Source organism: Scomber japonicus, chromosome 8 (assembly GCF_027409825.1).
Source record: "Scomber japonicus isolate fScoJap1 chromosome 8, fScoJap1.pri, whole genome shotgun sequence".
In the NCBI taxonomy this organism is placed as follows: domain Eukaryota; kingdom Metazoa; phylum Chordata; class Actinopteri; order Scombriformes; family Scombridae; genus Scomber; species Scomber japonicus.
In genome coordinates, this window is record NC_070585.1 from 19,613,518 (window position 1) to 19,633,195 (window position 19,678).

Genomic DNA, 19,678 nt, shown 5'->3' on the forward strand with positions numbered 1-19,678 from the left:
TTTACACTGTACACAACACACAGCAGTGTAACTCATACTATTCAACGTACTGTATTGTTACTGCTCATACTGTGCATATAAGTACATTGTTAGACATAATAATGCAACACATACTCATACCATATAATAGTTTATTAGTCTATGTTGTATTTGTTTGTGCCTGTCATACCATACTCCATATTGTTCAGATATTCATTATATGAGCAATCAATTACAGACAGGTGACAAATTTAAAGAAAAAAATAGTACAGGTCTTTTTGGGTTAATGTCTTCAGTATATACCTGGTGACATTTGAATGAAGGGCATTGAATGAAGAGATTGGAAAGACGAGTTTACAGTTTCAAGCTCTGTTTATTCTTTATAAAACAGCATTTCTCAAGTCAAGGCCACTATACCCCTGCAAGAGATGATTTCAGTGGCGGTTACCAATATATTGCATGCATTGAGTAACTTTTGGAACAAGCTGTTTGCAAAATCCACCAGAAAAGGAGGGCAGGTGCAATCTTAAGTGCTGTGAAACACCCTGAAGGTTCCTCCTCTTGCCAACAGGGAAAGATATGGAATGTGCAAAATGTTGGTCAAAAAATCGTGGACTGAGAATCTCTATTATCCTCTCATTCTCATTGTTTGTATGGTCACATTTAGCCCTTTATTCTCATTACTGGCACACAATGGAATGACTGTGAGATTAAAGCACTTTTCTTTCCTATTCTGTGTCTATGTATATGGTTAATTTTGAAGTGCACAATGCATTATAAGTCCAGACTACAGGACTCTACTTTCTGTCTGAGGCCATAAAGTCTCATGGTATTTAAAGACTTATCTTATTAAATACTTGCCATTCCACATTCTCCAATCCAATGTTTCCAAAAGAATCTGCATTTGATTATATTCAGAGAGGCGCAGATGCTTGGCCTCACAAAAGGAAAAAAACAATTATAAATCTAGTCTACACGTACATGAGGACTCACGGATCAAGTCAAGCCACCCCCGATTTATCATTTTTGTCATTTCTGTAGTATGGCTTTATAGGTTATGTTACTCTTAAAACGTGCAAGTCATTCAAAGATAAGCTATAACCTGAACATGCTATGCTGGATTCAGATATATATGGTCATTTCTCCCAAATTAGTTTGTCATTGCTCATATACTGAAAGCTGTTATATGTTGGCAAGTGTTCTTATAGTTTGAGAAATGTGAAATTGTTTAAATATCCACATTTTCCTTTAACTTGTAGCGAGATCATCAATGTGCACTCTATTCTACATCACAACAATGCAGCTCAGCGTACTTTCTCACTGCACTACAAAAAGGCCCACAGTCTCATTTACTGCAGGTTTCTCCTGCTTGTTATGAGCATGTTCTCGTCTGTCTTCCTTAAATGTTCCATGTCTGTTTAACACGTGATGTTTCAGTGATAAAGATTTTTCTCACTGTTAATTTCACGGCCATTTTATGTGCTTGAATGAATAAAACTTTGTTTACACTGCAGACTATATTTCAGCTATAGCTATATAGCTATATAGATATATATATATAATAATTAAAGCTAACTCTTTGGCTGTCTGGTTGCTGTATTCTTATGCTGGGCGTTCAGCACCTTTGACTATTCCAATAATGCATTTATCTTTGGAGTTTTGCAGAATAAGGATCCTATATATAATTTCTCTAGAAGAGTCTAGTGCCTAGTCACAAAATCTACAAAGTGTACATATTTCCCTCAAGGAATAATCAGCAAAGCATTTGAAACAAACGAGTTTCAACTGAACCTCCATTACAAACAGCTTCCAAAATCTGCTGAGCTATATATAGAAAGTGCATTTTCTCTTCTAATAACAAAGTAGTGACAGCTCACCTTTCTAGAAATGCAAATCTATATCAAAGATAATGTAAATCTAGAAACACAATGGAATGTTTTTAAGGCCACAAAGTAAAAAAAATATAGCCACAAAGAAATATGTATAAAGATAGAAGCTTTAAAGCCAGCATTTTTAAGTAATTATTATAAAGATATACTGCAGAAGCTCGCTGGAAAGCACCCTGACTACCCCTGCCCTGTCTGAACAATATACAGCCAAGTGAGATGCATTCAAATTAAATACAATTTAAAGTGTTTTAGAAGTTTCAAGGTAAACGCTGACTTGTCTTTTAAGACCAATTGTAAACTTGTAAAATGGCGGCAGTGTCGATTTAAGACATGAAGTATCAATCAGAAGGATTGTGACAGTTTGACCCCTGTCTCAATGAATCCAGTCACCTTTACTTGAGCCTGGGCTTCAACAGGCAGAGTAACGTGCACAATAAAGATGCTGGTAAATTGGCATTTTGTACCATTTGTGCATTTGTAGCCTGTGCCAATGTAGTTTAGCTGCATGTTTGTTTCAGTGGGTGGCATGATAAGGCTTTAGTGCTGAATGTGTGCTTGTGTTGTGCGCTGTGGTTGCATTGCATCGAGATTATGAAGGTTCAGAGGTCCTCTAACTGGATTTCTTCTGTTCTGCGATGCTTGTTCCTCTCGACTTGTTTAACACCACCGTGGCCTGGAGAAAGAGAGAAAGGGGAAGACAGTTAATTTGACCGCATGCGGTTTCAAGTGCTTCTTGCGACACTCCCTCACTTCAGTTTTTCTCTATTGTGGTTAATTCAATGAAAGCTCTCAGCCTCATTGGTCATATTTTTAACTCTGCCAGCATGAGTGCAGTCGATTGTTTCAAACCACTTCTGGTTTTGTGAAAGTAACAGGAGTGAACTCCTGGAAGAACAATAAATGGATGTTGACAGCTGTTAATGGGGTTAGTTTTTGTTTTCTGTTTGTCTCACACATTTTTAATTGAGTTTTATCCTAAAGAAAGCTTTCTTTCCACACTTCTTATAATATTAACACAGAATTGACAGCAATAAAAGTACAAGCAAGACTGCTGTCAACCAGTCCTGACATACAATTGAATTATCAAGGATATAAACACAATAAAGTCTTTTTGCAGAACTCTTGAATCTGAGAGGAATGATGTTTATTAAACGACCTCTTGTTGCATAGTTATGATGATTGCTGATGAGACTAAAGTGCTTAGTTCAGTAACCGGGAGGTGGATTTTTTTATTTAGCGAGTGAGACCTAACTTAGTTTTCATTCTTCTTCTTTCCACGCGATGGCTGTGAAACTGTTTGCAGCCCGTCCAGCAACAAACAGCTGACTGACAAAGTTAACAACTAGCTGGTGAACACCGTCCAGCACGTAGCAGGATGATTCAGATGGATGATTATGTTGCTCTTGTCCTCTGAATGTGTGTTTACAATCACATTGCCTTTGAGAAGTTTATATTTAAATCCGGCCTTTCAGTAGAAAACAGCTTTTAAAACACGTCAATTGAGCCAAAAGTCAACACTTAACAGATAGATTATCTACACTGCAGCTGGCTAAAAAACCACAGTGATGACACCACAGTCTTTGCTACTGTCAAAGGTCAGAAATGACTTGACATAGGACAATGAATATTGCTTTAGCTATAACAGCCTTTTTCTTGTTTATAAATTTGGACCCTGCTGACCACCATACAGTGTGATCCAAATTTCTGCAGAGTCTCCCTCTCCTCTTTCTCAAGTGACAAGAACGTATTTTAACTTTAACCTCTAAATCTACTAATACCCACTTTTATAATTCACACCGTACATTCACTTGATCTACTTAAACTTAAAATGTGCTTAAACTAGACTACTATTAATTTACTTTATCCTAGGGTTACTAAATGCCATTGTTGTTGTTCTTTCCAGTATCAATAGCACCCTCTCGTGGTTTTACTAAGGCAGTTCACAGAAATATGCTAAAATAAAAGCTCTGACTAACATACCTGTGCAAAGATCAGTCAATAAAAACTGAATCATTATTCCATATATGCCCATTATTCTCACCTGCTCCAGGACAACACCTGCTGCCTGATCAATGGCTCCTCCTACAGGCCGATACCGACCGGAGTATCGGATGAAGGCCCACGTCAGTATGGCCATCATGACCACGCCCAGACTGCAGTCACACACCAGGGCAAAGGTAGACAGGCCGACGAAGAGAAACACACCTGAAACCACGTAGAGGAGGCACACAAGCACAAACAGCACGGCAGGGGTCCGGAAAGCACTGAAGAGATTTTTTGACTTTTACAAAAAAAAGGAGAGAAAGAAAACACACAATTGAGAACACTTTTCGAGTCCTATCATTGCCAAAAAACAGCCTTGAATTAGTTTTTGTATGATAATAAAAGGCATGTATGAAACACTGCATATGTGAAAACTTTAATGTTGTACTACTAACTCACTAATATGAGAGTCACACTCAGATGTTTTTAAGGTTTAATAATGACCTTAAGAAAAAAACATACAAAGTTTTATGTTGCGTTTATAGCATAGTCTCATACCTCGTTGTGCTTGCTGAAAGACTGCCACATTTCCTCCAGCTCCTTTTCCAGCTGTACTTGGTAACGGTCACAAAACTCTTGTCCGCCCATTTTCTTGGTCGAGGAGAAGGTGTGAAGAGCTCCTCGGGAGTTAAACTGATGCTTCTCCTCCAGAGACTCAGGAGACACATAGGGCAGGTCTCCTCCGCACACCTTAGAGAGGAAAACAGAGAAAAGTTCAAATGTACTAATCATTTCTCTCTCACTTTAAAGTATAAGCTAATGGAAATAATGATAATCCCTTTTATGATGTTTCCATGTCCCACATTGCCAAAAGTGATCACAATATGGTTAATACATCATCTTTAACCCACCTTCTCCATGTTTTTGTAGTATTCATCTTTGGCTGTTGCCACGGCTGCCAGGTTATTGGCCTCTGCTGTAGCCTGTAGACACAAACACACATAAATTACACATATAGACAATAGTAAATAAGAAAAAAAGCATGTCAAAATAATTCTTGTCCATAGCTGAGTGTCGAAAGGAACATTTATTAACAGGAAAAATGTGCTTATTCATGTACCATGAGCATAGTCTTTGGCTGTGGCAGGTCTTCTCCCTGGTAAATCTTGATGTAAGCCTGGTGACACAAAAATCACAATATGAGATATGACAAATTGATTCAGGTTCAGCAAGGACACTCCGATGGAAAAGACGTTACCTTGAAGAACTCGAGCAGGCCCCTGCAGGTGACTTTGTTTCCATTTATTTCTTTCTCAGCCAGTCTGTCTGGGTGCAGCAGTTTGGGGATTAAACTCTGCAGCTGCTCTTTAAACTCCGGCGCCACATCTGACAAAATAGGTGTAATAATGCTTAGGCCAGCATTCAGTGTATTGTACTACACTTACATAAAGTCAAACTGTACGGAGAACTAGAGATCTTACCTTCAAGTTGTCCCCGAAAAGCAGGGTGGGTGGCAACCTTCAATCCAGGGTGAGGTAACAAGAAGCAGGAAATGTTGGTGAAGCATGAATGGATGTGCTCCCTCACTGTTTGCAGCTCCTCATGTTGCGCCTCCTTAACCTTTGAAAATGAACAAAACAGTACGATTAATTTCCAAACTCAAAATTCAGAACTTAAAAGGATTCAGCCAAATGATTTTCTATATTTTTCTTATTGTTGTTTTGTGCAGAGACAAACCAACAATGAATTGATCTATTTATAATTATTGCGTGTGTATCCAAAGCCTGATATATCTTATTCCTCTGTGCTGCAGACCTCCACTGTTTTCCAAAAAATACTTTGAACTAAACTGAACATTGTCAAGAACTTAAGTGCAAAGTTAAGAGGTTGTGATATGTAGCTCAAAAAGCTAGGAAAACACTGTAATCACAACTAGTCTCCTGAGACTGACAACATGCTCCTAATTATAAGTCTTTTCTTAAACTAACATGTTAATACTCTTCAGGGTGAAAGAACATCGCCCAGTGCAACAGTTTCACCCACTGATATGTTTATAATCATTTTTGAACAACAACAGAAGTCTATGGCACAAGAGAGTATGATATATCAGGCTTTGGACAGACACATAATACTTGTAAGAAGGATGAGTTCATTGCTGGTTTAACTCTTGTTGACAGTAAGTGAAATACAGGAAATCTTTTTATAGCTGAGGTCCAAGTGTATTTATTCTAACTCAACAAGATTGAAATTGGTACCTGTAACCGTTTATCCAGGAATTCCTTGCCTCCTTTAAACCCATAGGTGTATTCATAGGGAAAACTCCAATCCCTGATTAGGAACATCAAAGACTGTAGGAGGAAATAAAAAGTGACAAATATTTTCATTAAAAACAACAGCAACAAAACATTAGATCTATGTCCAACATCAGCAACAATGCACCAAATGTTATGGTTTCCCTTACTTACTTGCACATAAAGAACAAATAAAAAAATTCAGACTAGTCCGGATTAAGATTTTTCTGCATGTTACAGTACAGGGCTGTACAAACAGTGAAAAACTGAGCAAAAGAGCATACTTTTGCTTGCAAACCATTTCCCTTACTTACCTGAAATGGCTTCAGAAAGATTTCATCCATGGCAAGACGGCCATACTCCGTGAACAGCTGTGAGGAGGTGGAAGACAGGAAACAGGAATTATACAAAACTGCAAAACTCAGAGAAGCAGCAAAAAACCCACACACTAAAATGACTGACTTGCTTACTAACGTCTTTCTGTGAGACAAATAAAAAACAACTTTGACGATATATTAATATTAATGTAACAAGTAGCATTTCTGGATACAGTGAAACAAGTGTCATCAAAACAAAATATGCTATGACATAATCAGACCTGTAGCTGTTGAAGATCGTCCTCTTGTATGTTCTGTGACAGATTGTAAATCTACAACAGAGAAACAATGTGAGCATTTATTACAGGAATTCACTTTGAGAAACATTATGATGTCAAAGAGGAGATGAGTCACCTGTACTGAGCTGGTCATGGTGCTGAGGGCAAAGATGGTGGCACAGTCCTTCACAGTGGATTGGTCATCAAACGCTCCCTGAGTGTCCATCAACACTACCGCCACCTGCAGGACAAACAAAACTCACAACGTGACACCTTTGTGTGTGACTACAGTTTTCATTAAATGGAAAACTCCAACTTAGTTGAAATGTACCCGCCTTTTTTGTGTGTGTGGAAAAAATCATTTTAATGAAATAAAAAACAAAACCATTAATAATATAATAATATATTGTATTGGCCTGAATATAAGATAATTTTATTCTAGACATTGCATTTGAAAGCGTGTGAGTGGTCTTTTATTCAAGGACTAAACATGTTCATAAGATCAGATTTTTGAATGCAGAGTTCTACAGAGAGAGTCGCATTATGGGTTGTTTGAGGCATTATTTTTGCAAGGATAACAAGTGTCTTCTGGTCTGTTTATGACGAGTCTGTTGGACTAAGCCAGCACTAAAAATGTTTGGTTATCTCAGTTATCTGGTTATCTGCAGGATTTATTAGGAAATTCATGACTTGACGTATTAACTGCAGAGACACTGAATCATTCGTCAAACAGCCAAGATCCATCGATGACGAAGAGCTCAAACAGACTGTCTGAAAAAATATAAACTGACAGGAGAGACTGTTAGGGCCCTATTTTAACAATCTATAGCGCATGGCGTGAAGTGCGTGGCGCAAGTGCCTTTGGGGCGTATCCAAATCCACTTTTGCTATTTTAACGGCGTGAGGAATGGTCACTGCGCCAGGCGCATGGTCTAAAAGGGTTGGACTTAAGTCCCCTCATTAATCATAGGCGTGTTTTGAGCGTAACACGCGGTAAACCAATCAGAGAGTCATCTCCCATTCCCTTTAATATCCAGGAGCGCTGTCACTTTGGCGGATTGCTATTATAACAGCGCATTTACCCAGCAATGCGTTTCAATAATATAACATATTACTTTATTACTTTTGCTGAAAAGAAAGTTGGCTGATGAGCTTCTAACCTCGCATTTAATTCATATAAAAGGAAGAATATGGAGATATAACCAACCAGTCTGATGAGTGTAGAGGTGTGCAGCAGCCTGGTGTCATCATAAACAGTGAGTGGCTGTGTGTAATGGCACTGCGCTCTGTGCAGCATCTCAGAGGCTACAGACTTTCATAGGTTCTTAGGACTGTTCACAGCTGCATTCTCCATTTTTTTCTGATAAATATTATGACTAACTAATATGACATGTATTTTTAATATGTTGATGTACATCATAATACGAATTCACATTGTGGTCCTTTTATTTGTAATGTTTTGCATGTTTGTGTGCTGCTGCGAGTCCATGTGCATAACAGTGTCTGCTCCTATATACCCGCCTATAGGAGCATATTGGACTCTTGATGATGTGCCCCTTAAATAACAGTAACATATGTGCCAGTGACTTTAGACCTGTTTTTTTGGTCAGTAGCGCAATAGCTTTCCTCTGCCTCAAAATAGCAACACACCACCAATGCGCCTGACCACGCCCATAGGCGCACAGACTGGTGCAAGTGCATTTGCTATACAACGTGGGCACAGGGTTAGAAGATGACAACTGCGCCGGGGTAAACTAACAAAGACACATGCGCCACGCCCGCCATCCGCTGTGCGCCAACCGCAAGATGGAGCCCTCAGTGTGTGTGACTGGTGGGATTTCTGTCCTGCTTTAATGGAAGTATTTCACTATTATGAGAGAAAAGGACGAGGACTCAAAGATCTCAGGGAAACTTTCCCAGTTCCTCCTGTCTGCATGTCAAAATGTCTTTTAGCGAGATACTGAAATCCCAAAATTACTTTTGATGGTTGCGTCTGCACCCTGCGTCGTAGCTTGCCACCATTGGTGTGTGTGTGTGTGTGTGTGTGTGTGAACAGGTGAGTGAGCAGAAGAAAAGTTGTAAAGCACTTCGGATAAAAACGCTATGAGCAGCCATTTACCATTTCCAGAAACAGCTGTTGGATATGGAGAGTGTCTTTCAATCAGACTCGTCTTATGGTTGGGCCAGTAATGTTATGGTTTATAAAGATTAAAGTAACACAACTGCTTCAGTACTGGGAAGGTAACTGAACTTCTGAACCACTGTCTCTCATTGTTTCTATTTACTCAACTCTTATCATTGGTAGCATAACAGCAGAATAGTTTTCTGATTGAAGCTTTATCAAACATGCAGGTCAGACTAACACATGAAAGCCTAGTAACAAAACATTAAGATGAAAAGTTGCAATTCACCACTTTTACTTTTTCCGCCCTCAGTAATAATTCCAGTACCTCAACCCTGATTATCTGCTATGGAGCACAAGACAGATACCAGGTCATTCTTTCCCCCTAATTTAATATCAGTCTACTTCACTGTGCGGATCTCATCGGGATTATTTTTGAACACTGAATGACAGCAGAAACACTGAATTTCTTGATACCAGAAAGTGTTTAAAAGGGTCCGTTTCAACACTGATTCTGGTCCAAAGGATCAGGGAATCACTAGTGAATGAAGAGGTAATGCAGTTTAAGGGAACAAAATCAGAAGAACAGCCCAAACAAACTAAGGAGCTCTCACAGAAATGTCTTTATATGCATTAATTAATAAATAGATTTATTTTCAATGAACTTCATTGTTTTATTTCTTAAACTGTTTTCAGTCCAACAAACTTGAATCCAATAAGTAAAAAAAATGAAAACATAAGTACCTCTGTTCCATCACTCCTTTGGACGGGGAAAACTTCGCTCCACAGCTGGATGCCAGTTGTCTCTGGTTCTGAACCTCCCCTCCACGAAAACCCCGTCAGCGGCTCATCATCCTTACCCAGCCAGTTTTCATCATCCTGCAGTAATACAAAATTACACTTTTGAGTCCACTCAGTGAAAGGAAAAGGTAAAGAAATCTTCTGGTTTACTAAAAATATTAAACATGGCCTGTCGTGTCGATCATCCGGATGAACAGGTCAGTGACAAGGGTCGACAAGATGGGCAATTCAAAAATATCTTTAAAACTTGTTTTAAAAGAAGCATCAGGTTTGTTAAAATGTACATTTTGTATTTTTGTTGGTTTTATGTCATTTGAAATGACATTTGCAACATTTGTTTTTTCCAAAAGACTGAATGCACCTGAAAATATCAAATGGTGTAACCACAAAAGAATGATGAATATAAATGTTTTTATCCATCTACAGTGTATTTAAGTGTACTTATACAAATGATTACTTCATTTTATTCAAAATGAAATGGTTCCTGATTTACATGACTCCCCCAGATTCAATTTTATATTTAGAACAATTGTATTCCATTACCTTTATTTAACATAAAAAAGTTATGATGTAAGATCATGTCAAACTAGTTGATTTGGTGTTTTATTGAGAATGTTGTGTTTTTAAGCAAGTTTGATTATTTGGTAAGTTTGGAACGTTTTATATGGTTACACCACTTAGACATTTTTGCCAAAATCCTCTAATATATTCTCTAAAAATGGATTAAAAGCAGAAATGTTATGCTGGGTCCACAAAAGAAAATAATGTGTGCAAGATATTCAAACATTTATTTTGAAATTTGAATCCTTTTAAATTAGACTAAACCACATGGAAACAAAAAAACTTCATTGACCCAAATGCAGAAGCAGCAGCTGATGACATTTCACAGTGAAATATAAATGTAAATTCTGGCTGCTCTGCATTCTTTACAACACAAAAGAAGAGGACATAATTATGTCCCTCAGTTTACACTTCATTTAACTGCACTGAAAGATTAAAGTTTGGTCTGATGGTGGCGCTGCAGCAAAGAAAATAGAGCTACCAAAATCAATTTCGATTTATCAATGAGTACATCAAATGTAATGTCAGGAATTAATTAAAAAAATATGTGCAGAAAAGCAAACAATTCACAGACTCCACCTCTGGGCTGAGGCTAATGACTACCGTGTGAACTGATCCATTCACATGTTAAAGCAGGGATGGGCACTGCTGTGGGATGACTGCGTGTAGGATTTCATTCCAACTACGGACCGTGAGTAATTTTCCAAAGAAGAGAACAGAGAGATAGTCTGTATAATCTGCTGTGATCTCTCACTAGTGAACATGAAACTTTCCAGCATGAGTTTATGATTACTTAGCAAATAGTGTATTATAGTTTATAGTATATAATTGAGGTAGTCTATTTAGTTATTGTATATAATCTAAGCTTTATTTATATTTGTTTCTATTACCTACCTCATTCTTTTTGTATTTTGGTTCATATCAATATCAATGGCTGCTTTAACACTTTAATTTTCTTTGGCATTAATAACATACTCTCACACACTCTCTCTCGCTCTCTCTCTCCTCTGAGTGCTGTAGACAGATATATGGATCAACTGTATCTTGCCTTGAAAAACGAGACTCTGAAAGATTGTGTTAGCATGTGACTCACCTTTCTGTACATATAACGGAGCATGAAATCAAGCAGGAAGCTCTTCCCCTTCCTGAAGGCTCCAGCCACCGACAGCACCACCACATGCTTATCTCGGACTTCAGGTGCCAACAGAATCCGAGCCAAAGCCTCAGTGTCCAACGCAAAGGAGTGATCCTCCTTACACACTGTGACGACCTGAACTGGGCCTGGTTCACTCCCCATTGCTCAGAGGTGCTGGTCCCTGTTGTTATCACACACACATATATATATATATTGAAAATCACGAAATAGATTATTAAATTATCAACATATGACCAATCTGAGTCGGAGCAGCTCTAGTTTTTTCTGCCAGTGAGTCACAAGCAACTGTAAGACATCACTTCAGGCTCTAGTTACTTGTGATGGGCGTTGAGTCACAGATTTATCAGTTCATGAAAAAACAAGTAGATGAATCAATAATGAGAGAGGCCATTAGTTGTAGACTTGCAGGGTGTGTTATCTGAAGATCACATTGCTGAGCCTTTTTCTTTCCAGCTTCATTAAGACAAGAGACTTGGATGAAAATCACACTCAAAGCTGTTTACTCTGACAGTAAATGCCATCTCTGCTGTGCCTGCTGTAATATCAGACATGTGCATACTCTTTTACAGCGTCAGTCACAATGTTTAGTCTCTGTATCGAGATAACTCTGCTCTTATGGGTGTCATGCTGCTTTGCCCCCAGCTTTGAGATTCAGCATGCTCCCCGACACACTCCTCATCTTAGCTCCTTCAATGGGCTGCATTGTTGCAGCTTTCTGTGTAGGATGCCCTCTCCCATCATGAGTAAGACAGGGACTTGCTTTCATAACAGCGTGTATCTGCTCACTCTCATCTTTCACAAACCTCTCAAAAAGGTGTGGTTGTCAGATAAAGGTTTGTCAGGTATTTCTCTGCAATGAATGTGGTGGATCAAGTAGATGCCATGAAGCAATAATAAGCACTTCCAAGTAGTGCGGTAATCTCGCTGACTTTTTGCACAACACAAACCCACCTCCATAACTAGCTGGAGTTAGATTGCACAGTAACTTCAGTCCTCTGTAATTAAACGTGTTTATTTTAGCTGCTAAAGCTCACAGACAGCGATGTTATCTACGCTGGCAGAAAATCACTAAAGCTAAACAGATCTCTAATGTTAGCTTAGACCAGCTAAACATTTAACTAACGCAACAATTGTGTACGGACTTACTAACTAGCTGACGATGAAGCTCATAACTCAAATTAACGTAGTACGAAGCTAACATGTAGCCGCTGTTAGCCATCAAGGAAGATTATTGTTGTAAAAACTCACAAAACAAAAACATTTAAAGATTAACGTCCTAGATAATCTCCAATATGACCACTTAGCTTGATATAGCACCAGTTTTCTCAGTGTATTGTTACCTTTGAAGTCTTCAAACAGCTTCAACACAAACTCATGAGAGTTGAACAACGACTGAGACGTTACTTTTTAAGCCACTGGCATGAAAACAACCATTAAAACTTTTTTTTCCAACACGAAATTCGCATAACTTCCGTTTTCAACTTGTGCAATGACGTCTGGGAAATGTAGTTTCAATGCGTCTCTCCCCGGTAGTGTTATATGTGTCTGAACTACATTACCCAGTGTGCCCGTGCTTTCTAGCAGACATGGGACTTGTAGTTTTTTAACGTAAAATTACGAATGCGGAACCTCTGAGCAGGTAATGTAAAACAGCAGGAGTTTGACTTTAAACAAATCATTTATGAAAGACTGCCGAGATTAAGTATTTTAGCAACAGGTATTGGTTAAAAAAAAATAATAATAATCTAATCTAAAGTCAACAGACAACATATTAAGTGACTATGTGTAGAAGAAACTGTAATTGTTTACAGAGATGTGTAGAATACACAATTTTATTTATTTTTTGTAACTAAACTGACTGACCCAAACTGATCCGTTGTTTAAGCTCTAGTGCCCGAATGATACTGGATTTCAGGGGCCGATGCCGTCACAGATAGTAAGAGCAAAAAAAACCAGACATTGACATATTGGCCGATAATGTTATGAACAGAATATAAAAACTCTTTTTTGCAGTGATCCATTAAATGTGGTTATCAAACACTTGTGACAAAGATATGTAAGGGAGACTGTGATATTTTATCATTTTACAATAAACTATTAAATTCCTAGTGGTAATTACTGTTTCAGTGCACTGATTGCGTTCTATATGATATTTATAATTAGCTCTGAATAAAAAAACATGAGTATATTAAACTTGAATTAAGAAAAAGGATCAAATTCATATATTAAATGCTGCCTAAATAACTTTGAACAATAAAAAAAATTATCGGCACATATAGGACAACATATTCGCTGATACACATAATATCTGTGTGCTGATATCATATTCATCAGATGACTAATGTATTGGTCAGGCTGTAATAAAAAAGATCCAAAACGTGAGAGAGATACAGTCATAGTTCACAAGAACAGCATGACAGATTTTTATTTGTTAGATTACAAAATCGAAAGCTTTTGAAAATACATACAATTTACAGAAACACAAATTCAGTATACCCTGAAATGTAAAGTGGTTGAAATGGCAGTAAGTTCCTCTCATATTTTTAACTGAAAATTTAAATCAAACTGTTCCTGACATCTCAGTTTACAAGATTATATTTAGATTTATCCAAATCTACAGAAAACTTAAAGCATGTCAAGGAATTCAGTAACATCACATTTTGAAGCTAAAATCAACTCTAACAAACATGATCAACAGATTGATCAACAGTGTATAGAAACTAACTAGAATGAAAACTGAATGTACTTATTGTAACTGAGCAGTGCTTTCACATAGAATTTTAGATTATAACTTAAGTCGTCTTTTAATGAAGTATTATTACTCAGCTACAGTTTGGAAAGAGCAATTTCAGAATAGTTACAGTGTTAAGACATAATGAGCAATTGAGCTGCAACGAATATATGATTAATTGATTAATCCATCGACAGAAAATTAAATGTCAACCATTTAGATCATCAATTCATTGTTTTGAGACATCTTTGAAGAAAAAAATGTCCAAATTCTGCTGCAAAATGTGAATATTTTCTGGTTTCTTTAGTCCTCTATGATAGTGCACTGAATATCTTTGGGTAGTGGTCTGTTGGGACAAAACAAGACATATAAAGATGTCACTTTGGAGTTTAAGAAAAATAAATCATTATTTTCCCACATTTTATAGACCAAATGACAAATTGATTAATTTAGAAAATAGTTGACAGATTAATAAAAAATGAAAAAACTAATTAGTTGTAGCCCTAAAGAGTTTTTAAGTGTCTAAGAAAACTTTCTTATAAAGAAAAGATGGTCCCCACTTTCAAGAATCAGAGGCCTGAGGCATATTCATATTGAAACGGTAACAGTGTGGATGTGACTTAGTGTATTCCTCAGAAGAGCGACTTTTATGATTCTTCTAGCTTTTAACACAGTATAAATCTTATTTTAACATGAGAAATATCTTAGGAAACAGTGCTTCTACTTGAGTTGGAAGTCCTTCCACCCCTGAGAATGACCAGAGTCGATAAAAAAACAAAAAAAGTGCAAAACCTAAAACCTTTTCTATTAATACTTTCTCCTCAGTTTCAATATCTCAGAGTATCATTTTATCCATAGTTCTCAGTTTAATGTTACAAATGTGAATCTATGTATAATTTACAATTTGGAAAATTGTATTGGAAAGGAGAGAAAAATTTGAGAGTTCCTGAATCAAGTACGTAATGTGATTCATGGTCTTGTTAGTCCATCAGAAAAGTTGATCTATATTTTTTTAACTAACTACATAACAATATGTAAGCTTTAAGGCAGTGTAAATGTATCAGGGAGAAGCAGCTGATTTAACAATTATTCATCGTCACATAAGACCTTTACAACATAAATCCCCATTTATGTTGGTCTGTTGGAGTATTTGCTCGCAGCGGACTGAAGCACTGCATCACTTGTGACTGTTAGATGTGATATAGTATTAATATCCACCTCCTGCCAGGTCCAGCAGTGATCCAGCAGCCTCCTGGGCCTCGGCATCCAGCTGAAGGATCTCCACAGTCTCCAGGTCCAACTCGGTGTCACCTGGCAGCACCAGGTACTGGTACTGGTGAGACTGGAAGTAGTGTAACTCAATGTACCCACTGTCTGACAAGGGGTCTTTCTCCATCTCCTCACTGACCTCCTCCTGCTGGTAATCAACTGCCTCCATGGTAATGAGCTCCTCCTGATCTGGGGTCAAAGGGCAAGGTGGGTTTTCGGCAAAAGATGAATTATCAGTGATCAGGGTTTGGGATGAGGGCGTGGACAGGAGGAGGGTGTGTGAAAGAGGATCTGCAAGAGAAGAGACAATACATAAAGATTATGTATGTATTTTACATAAAGAAAAAGATAACTAGTAACTTATTTTAGTATAGACTGGATGAGCAAACACGTCAGATTCTTCAGTGGGTATATATGGTGCATAGATTTAGAAATAACAAGCGGGCAAAAGGAGACTAGCTAGACTATTTCAGGGTTGCCAAGGTAATAGAAGGTTGTTGCCATGGAAACAGAACACAAACACAGGAACAATGTTGCATGCTGAGAAAGCAGCAGAGATGGAGAAAAGCTGCAGGTAATAAAAGTGTCATGGAGAGCTGTTACTTTCCATTGATGAAACATTGTAGGTTAAACAAAAATCATAAAAGGTCAAACATGTGGTTTCCTGTGCTTATTAAAGGACATAAGCCTGAGTGAGTTTCCTCATCACTAACCTGAGATTTCCATAGATTCACACACTGCAGGCACCCCATAGTCAGATCCTTCCAACCTGGACAAAACAAGGTAAGATAGTTAGACAGCTACTTAAATGTGTGTTGTTGGTCAGATGTGAGTATATGTTTTGCTTTAAATACACCTCAGTAAAAGTGTCATTAAAAATGTAAAATTATTCAGAAACTCTTCACACGCAACAGACAAGTGGAGCATCATCATCATATCTTACTGCTCTCATTAGAAAGCAGTCCACAAAATATTATGCACTAACATAAAAATCCAATAGATCGAATCCATTCAAGTCAGACTTTAACTAATGATTCTATTCCTTATGGAGTTCTCTATTATAACAAAACATATTGTATGAAAACCGTCAAAAAATGTGAAAAGTGCCCATTGCAATTTCCAAGATTCTTCAAATTGCTTCTTTTTATTCAACTAATAGTCCAGAAATCTAATTAATTTCAAGTTATATTAAAATATTGAGCCAATGCATTTTTCCCATATAAATTAACTCATCAATGGTCAACTTTGTAACCAATTATATGTATTTCCGCTACGATTTAGAGTTTACCTGTAGTCCAATGTCTGATAAAGACTGAGTGAAAACAAAAAAAAGCATCTTCTCCACCTTTGATTATCAGTTACTTTGGTCATTTATCAAATAACAATACAACACATTTTCTGGTTTCAACTTTCAGCTTCATAGATGTAAGAGGCTGTTTGCCTTTCTTAATTTAATATTGTTTCAACATGAATATGCAAACAATAAATATTACATTTCAGGAAAGCCATTTAGGCTGTGGTACCTAAAAGCAATTATTATTTATTATTATATTTAAAATGATTGTTTTTGACCTTTTATGTCCTGAAATATTAATAAAAAAGTAATTAAAATAACTGTTTTGTGGCCTTAATGCAAATACTTGACCTGTGTGATTATACTCACAGTTCAGGCTTGTTTATCAGGTTGCTGTTGGTGCTGTGATAACTGTGGGTCTTTCTCAGCACCTCGAGGAGCGCCGGCCGATACTCTGGACACACACACCACAGCGATCCCTTCCCCACTGACTGAAACAAATAAAACATACAATAGATCAAAGATATTAAACAACAGTGACACATCATACTGTATCATTTCTCTTTAGGGAGGTCTAACTATTGTCTTAACAGCTGGATTTAGTGTGTTACTCAAGGACATTTCAGTAGGATGGCTGCTTTCAAATATGGCTTCTTAAACTTCAGTCCAATCATTAAGCACCATTTCTTGACTTCCTACGTGATGCTGTTGCCCTCGATGTGAGAAACCCACCTGGCTCTTGTCCCTCTGAATACGACGGAAGCTCTTGCTCAGGGACAGATTGTGTCGGACAGAGTTCCTCCAGCCTCCAGACGCTGTCCCGTAGTAGGGGAAATTATTCACAATCCATTCATAGATATCCTTCACTGGAAGCCTCTTGTCCGGTGAATCTTCTATTGCCATGAAGATCAGACTACTGAAGGAGTACGGTGGCTTAGAGGAGCCGGGAGGAAAAGGCTGAGAAGACATGGAGGACTCTAGCTGAGGCAGTGGAGCCATTTTGGGAAGGGGCTGTAGTGGAAGCAGGTTGCCTCTCTGATGCAGCCAGCTGAGGCAGGTCAGGTCATCCTGGTCAGATAGGTTCGGTGGGGTGAGGCAGTGCATGTTTTGTCCTTCGAGGCACTGAGATACCAAGCAGTGTGAAAGAGGGAAGGAAGACTGAAAAGACTCTGCTGTTGCTGGAGAAAGTGAGGCAGGGGACGGAGGGAATGAAATGGGCGAAAGTGGGAGTGAGAGACGGCCATTTGAGCAGGTCTGCAGCGGCGAGGAAGAGAACGGCAGAGACCCTCCGAAAGTGGTGGGACATGGAGATGAGGGTGGCAGTGTATGAGAGCTGTTCTCCATCTCTCTCCCAGGAGGACACTTCTGTCATTCAACTGTACTTCTGCTGAAAAAATACACAAACATGAATTAGTGTTAGTGCTGTGAGGAAAGATTGACCAGGCTGGATGAGGTCTGTGGTTGTACTGAGGATCATGGTAATGTTGGTGTCTATGAATATTGTGGTGCTGTGTTCTCCCCTGTCTATTGTACTGGCTTGAGATGTGTGTGCCTCTTTCCTGTTGTCCTTAATCCTACAGACCCCAGAGGTTTATTTTGTGTCATTTTTCTCAGGTGCTTTATTCTATCATTCCAGTTTTTAATGACTTTGTCAATCAGTTTGTCCTCTCCTGGCTTCATGTCATTTATTCTGTATTGGTCAAAAGCACCTAGTTCCCCCTATGCAGTTTTAATAGATTTAACTATTTATTGAGTTCATGCTTGCTCTGGGTCCTATTTTTAAAGTATTGCACACTATCAGGGTTAGCCCGCTAAATGGAAATTTTGTATTTGTGATAAATGTCAATATAAACTATATGAAAATCAACTAACTTTCCTAAAATAATAATAATCTGTTTTTATTTTTCAGATAATAACTAATAGGGCCTAATATTTTGAGAAGAATTAAGTTAACATTTTGCTATGATGGTTATTTCTTACCGTAGTTTATGTGTGTTAAATATGTTGATGGGATAATGGTTCATCAAATATTTTGTCATCATAATTCAAAAATCATCAATTTCAGCATGATGGGGCAAATGTGTCCAGAGATAAAAGAATAGTGAGATTGCACTAAAATGATTTGCATTATTTTAGTTTCTTTAGATTTTTAACTTTAATTTACTTTCAGAACACAAAAAGAATCCAAACATGCAGGATAGCTACCCCATATTTAGCCTATTCAACACCAACGTTTTACACTCAAAAGATACTGTAAAAGAAACCACTGAACAGCCTGATGCAGTTAAATGTTAGCTATCCTTTCCCCTCTGATGAACATCCACTATACCGTTCAAAGTCCACTATGAACACCTTCAGTTTTCAGGTGGCCAGAGGTGGTGGACAGGTGCAGGTCCGGTATAGAAAAGTCAAGGTTGCTCATTTATACAGAGGGTGTTCTGACATAAAGCAAAAACTAAGACAGCCAATCGATTTTTATCACATGTAAAAATAAATGTATGGCGCTCTAAAAGTTTGGACGTGATACCACATGGCTCTACAAAGCAGTTCAATGGGCAAATGGCGGAGCTATATAAAGTTTCATCCAGTCAAGAAATCCGCCTTTTCCTCTAACAGGTGACCCACTCGATGATATTAACATCGGCTACATGACGAATAGAATTAAACTATTACTTACTGAGTCTCACAGGCGAAGCTGGGGGGGATTTGGGACTCCTCAGAGGTCCAAAGGAGAGGTCGTTCAAAAGTTTAAGGTGAAATTATGATCTCAAAAGCCAGGACCGGGGTCGGACACCTCTCCCTCCGTGCTCTGTTGCCGTCCGCGGTTTCCATGGAAACGAAAAGGACGCTTTGCAGAGTGCGCGTGCCCGGGCGCGCTCCCGTAACAATTACGTCCTCACACCAGAGCTACAGATACAACTATTGAGACCACCTTTCCATCTATCGTTCTGCCTCACACTGTCCACGAAAAGACGGGATTCAAGGCCCTATATCTCTTTAAAAGTAC

General features: G+C 38.1%; 2 protein-coding genes across 3 annotated transcripts in view; both read right to left on the minus strand.

Annotated features, from left to right (window-relative positions):
* Positions 1 to 332: 332 nt before the first annotated feature.
* The window catches only part of atl3 (atlastin 3), a 90,524-nt gene continuing 71,178 nt past the window's right edge, over positions 333 to 19,678 (minus strand). The window contains exons 2-15 of one of the 2 annotated variants that reach the window (XM_053323435.1): positions 12,718 to 12,770; positions 11,315 to 11,537; positions 9,604 to 9,738; positions 6,874 to 6,978; positions 6,741 to 6,791; positions 6,457 to 6,513; positions 6,107 to 6,199; positions 5,333 to 5,471; positions 5,110 to 5,237; positions 4,972 to 5,028; positions 4,763 to 4,834; positions 4,410 to 4,601; positions 3,910 to 4,149; positions 333 to 2,541 (exon numbers count right to left, since the gene is read on the minus strand). In XM_053323435.1, the coding sequence (XP_053179410.1) occupies positions 2,479 to 2,541; positions 3,910 to 4,149; positions 4,410 to 4,601; positions 4,763 to 4,834; positions 4,972 to 5,028; positions 5,110 to 5,237; positions 5,333 to 5,471; positions 6,107 to 6,199; positions 6,457 to 6,513; positions 6,741 to 6,791; positions 6,874 to 6,978; positions 9,604 to 9,738; positions 11,315 to 11,518 (1,536 nt within the window). In that variant the 5' untranslated portion in view covers positions 11,519 to 11,537; positions 12,718 to 12,770 and the 3' untranslated portion in view covers positions 333 to 2,478. Of the gene's footprint in view, positions 2,542 to 3,909; positions 4,150 to 4,409; positions 4,602 to 4,762; positions 4,835 to 4,971; positions 5,029 to 5,109; positions 5,238 to 5,332; positions 5,472 to 6,106; positions 6,200 to 6,456; positions 6,514 to 6,740; positions 6,792 to 6,873; positions 6,979 to 9,603; positions 9,739 to 11,314; positions 11,538 to 12,717; positions 12,817 to 19,678 lie in introns of those variants that run through there. The other variant, XM_053323436.1, reaches the window with a different exon arrangement.
* si:ch211-145o7.3 (forkhead box protein N2) lies at positions 15,316 to 18,015 on the minus strand. Its single transcript, XM_053323449.1, has 4 exons — positions 17,399 to 18,015; positions 17,041 to 17,169; positions 16,091 to 16,146; positions 15,316 to 15,668 (listed from the first exon to the last, which is right to left on the minus strand). Exons 1-4 carry the CDS (start codon positions 18,013 to 18,015, stop codon positions 15,316 to 15,318), a joined length of 1,155 nt encoding a protein of 384 aa, XP_053179424.1.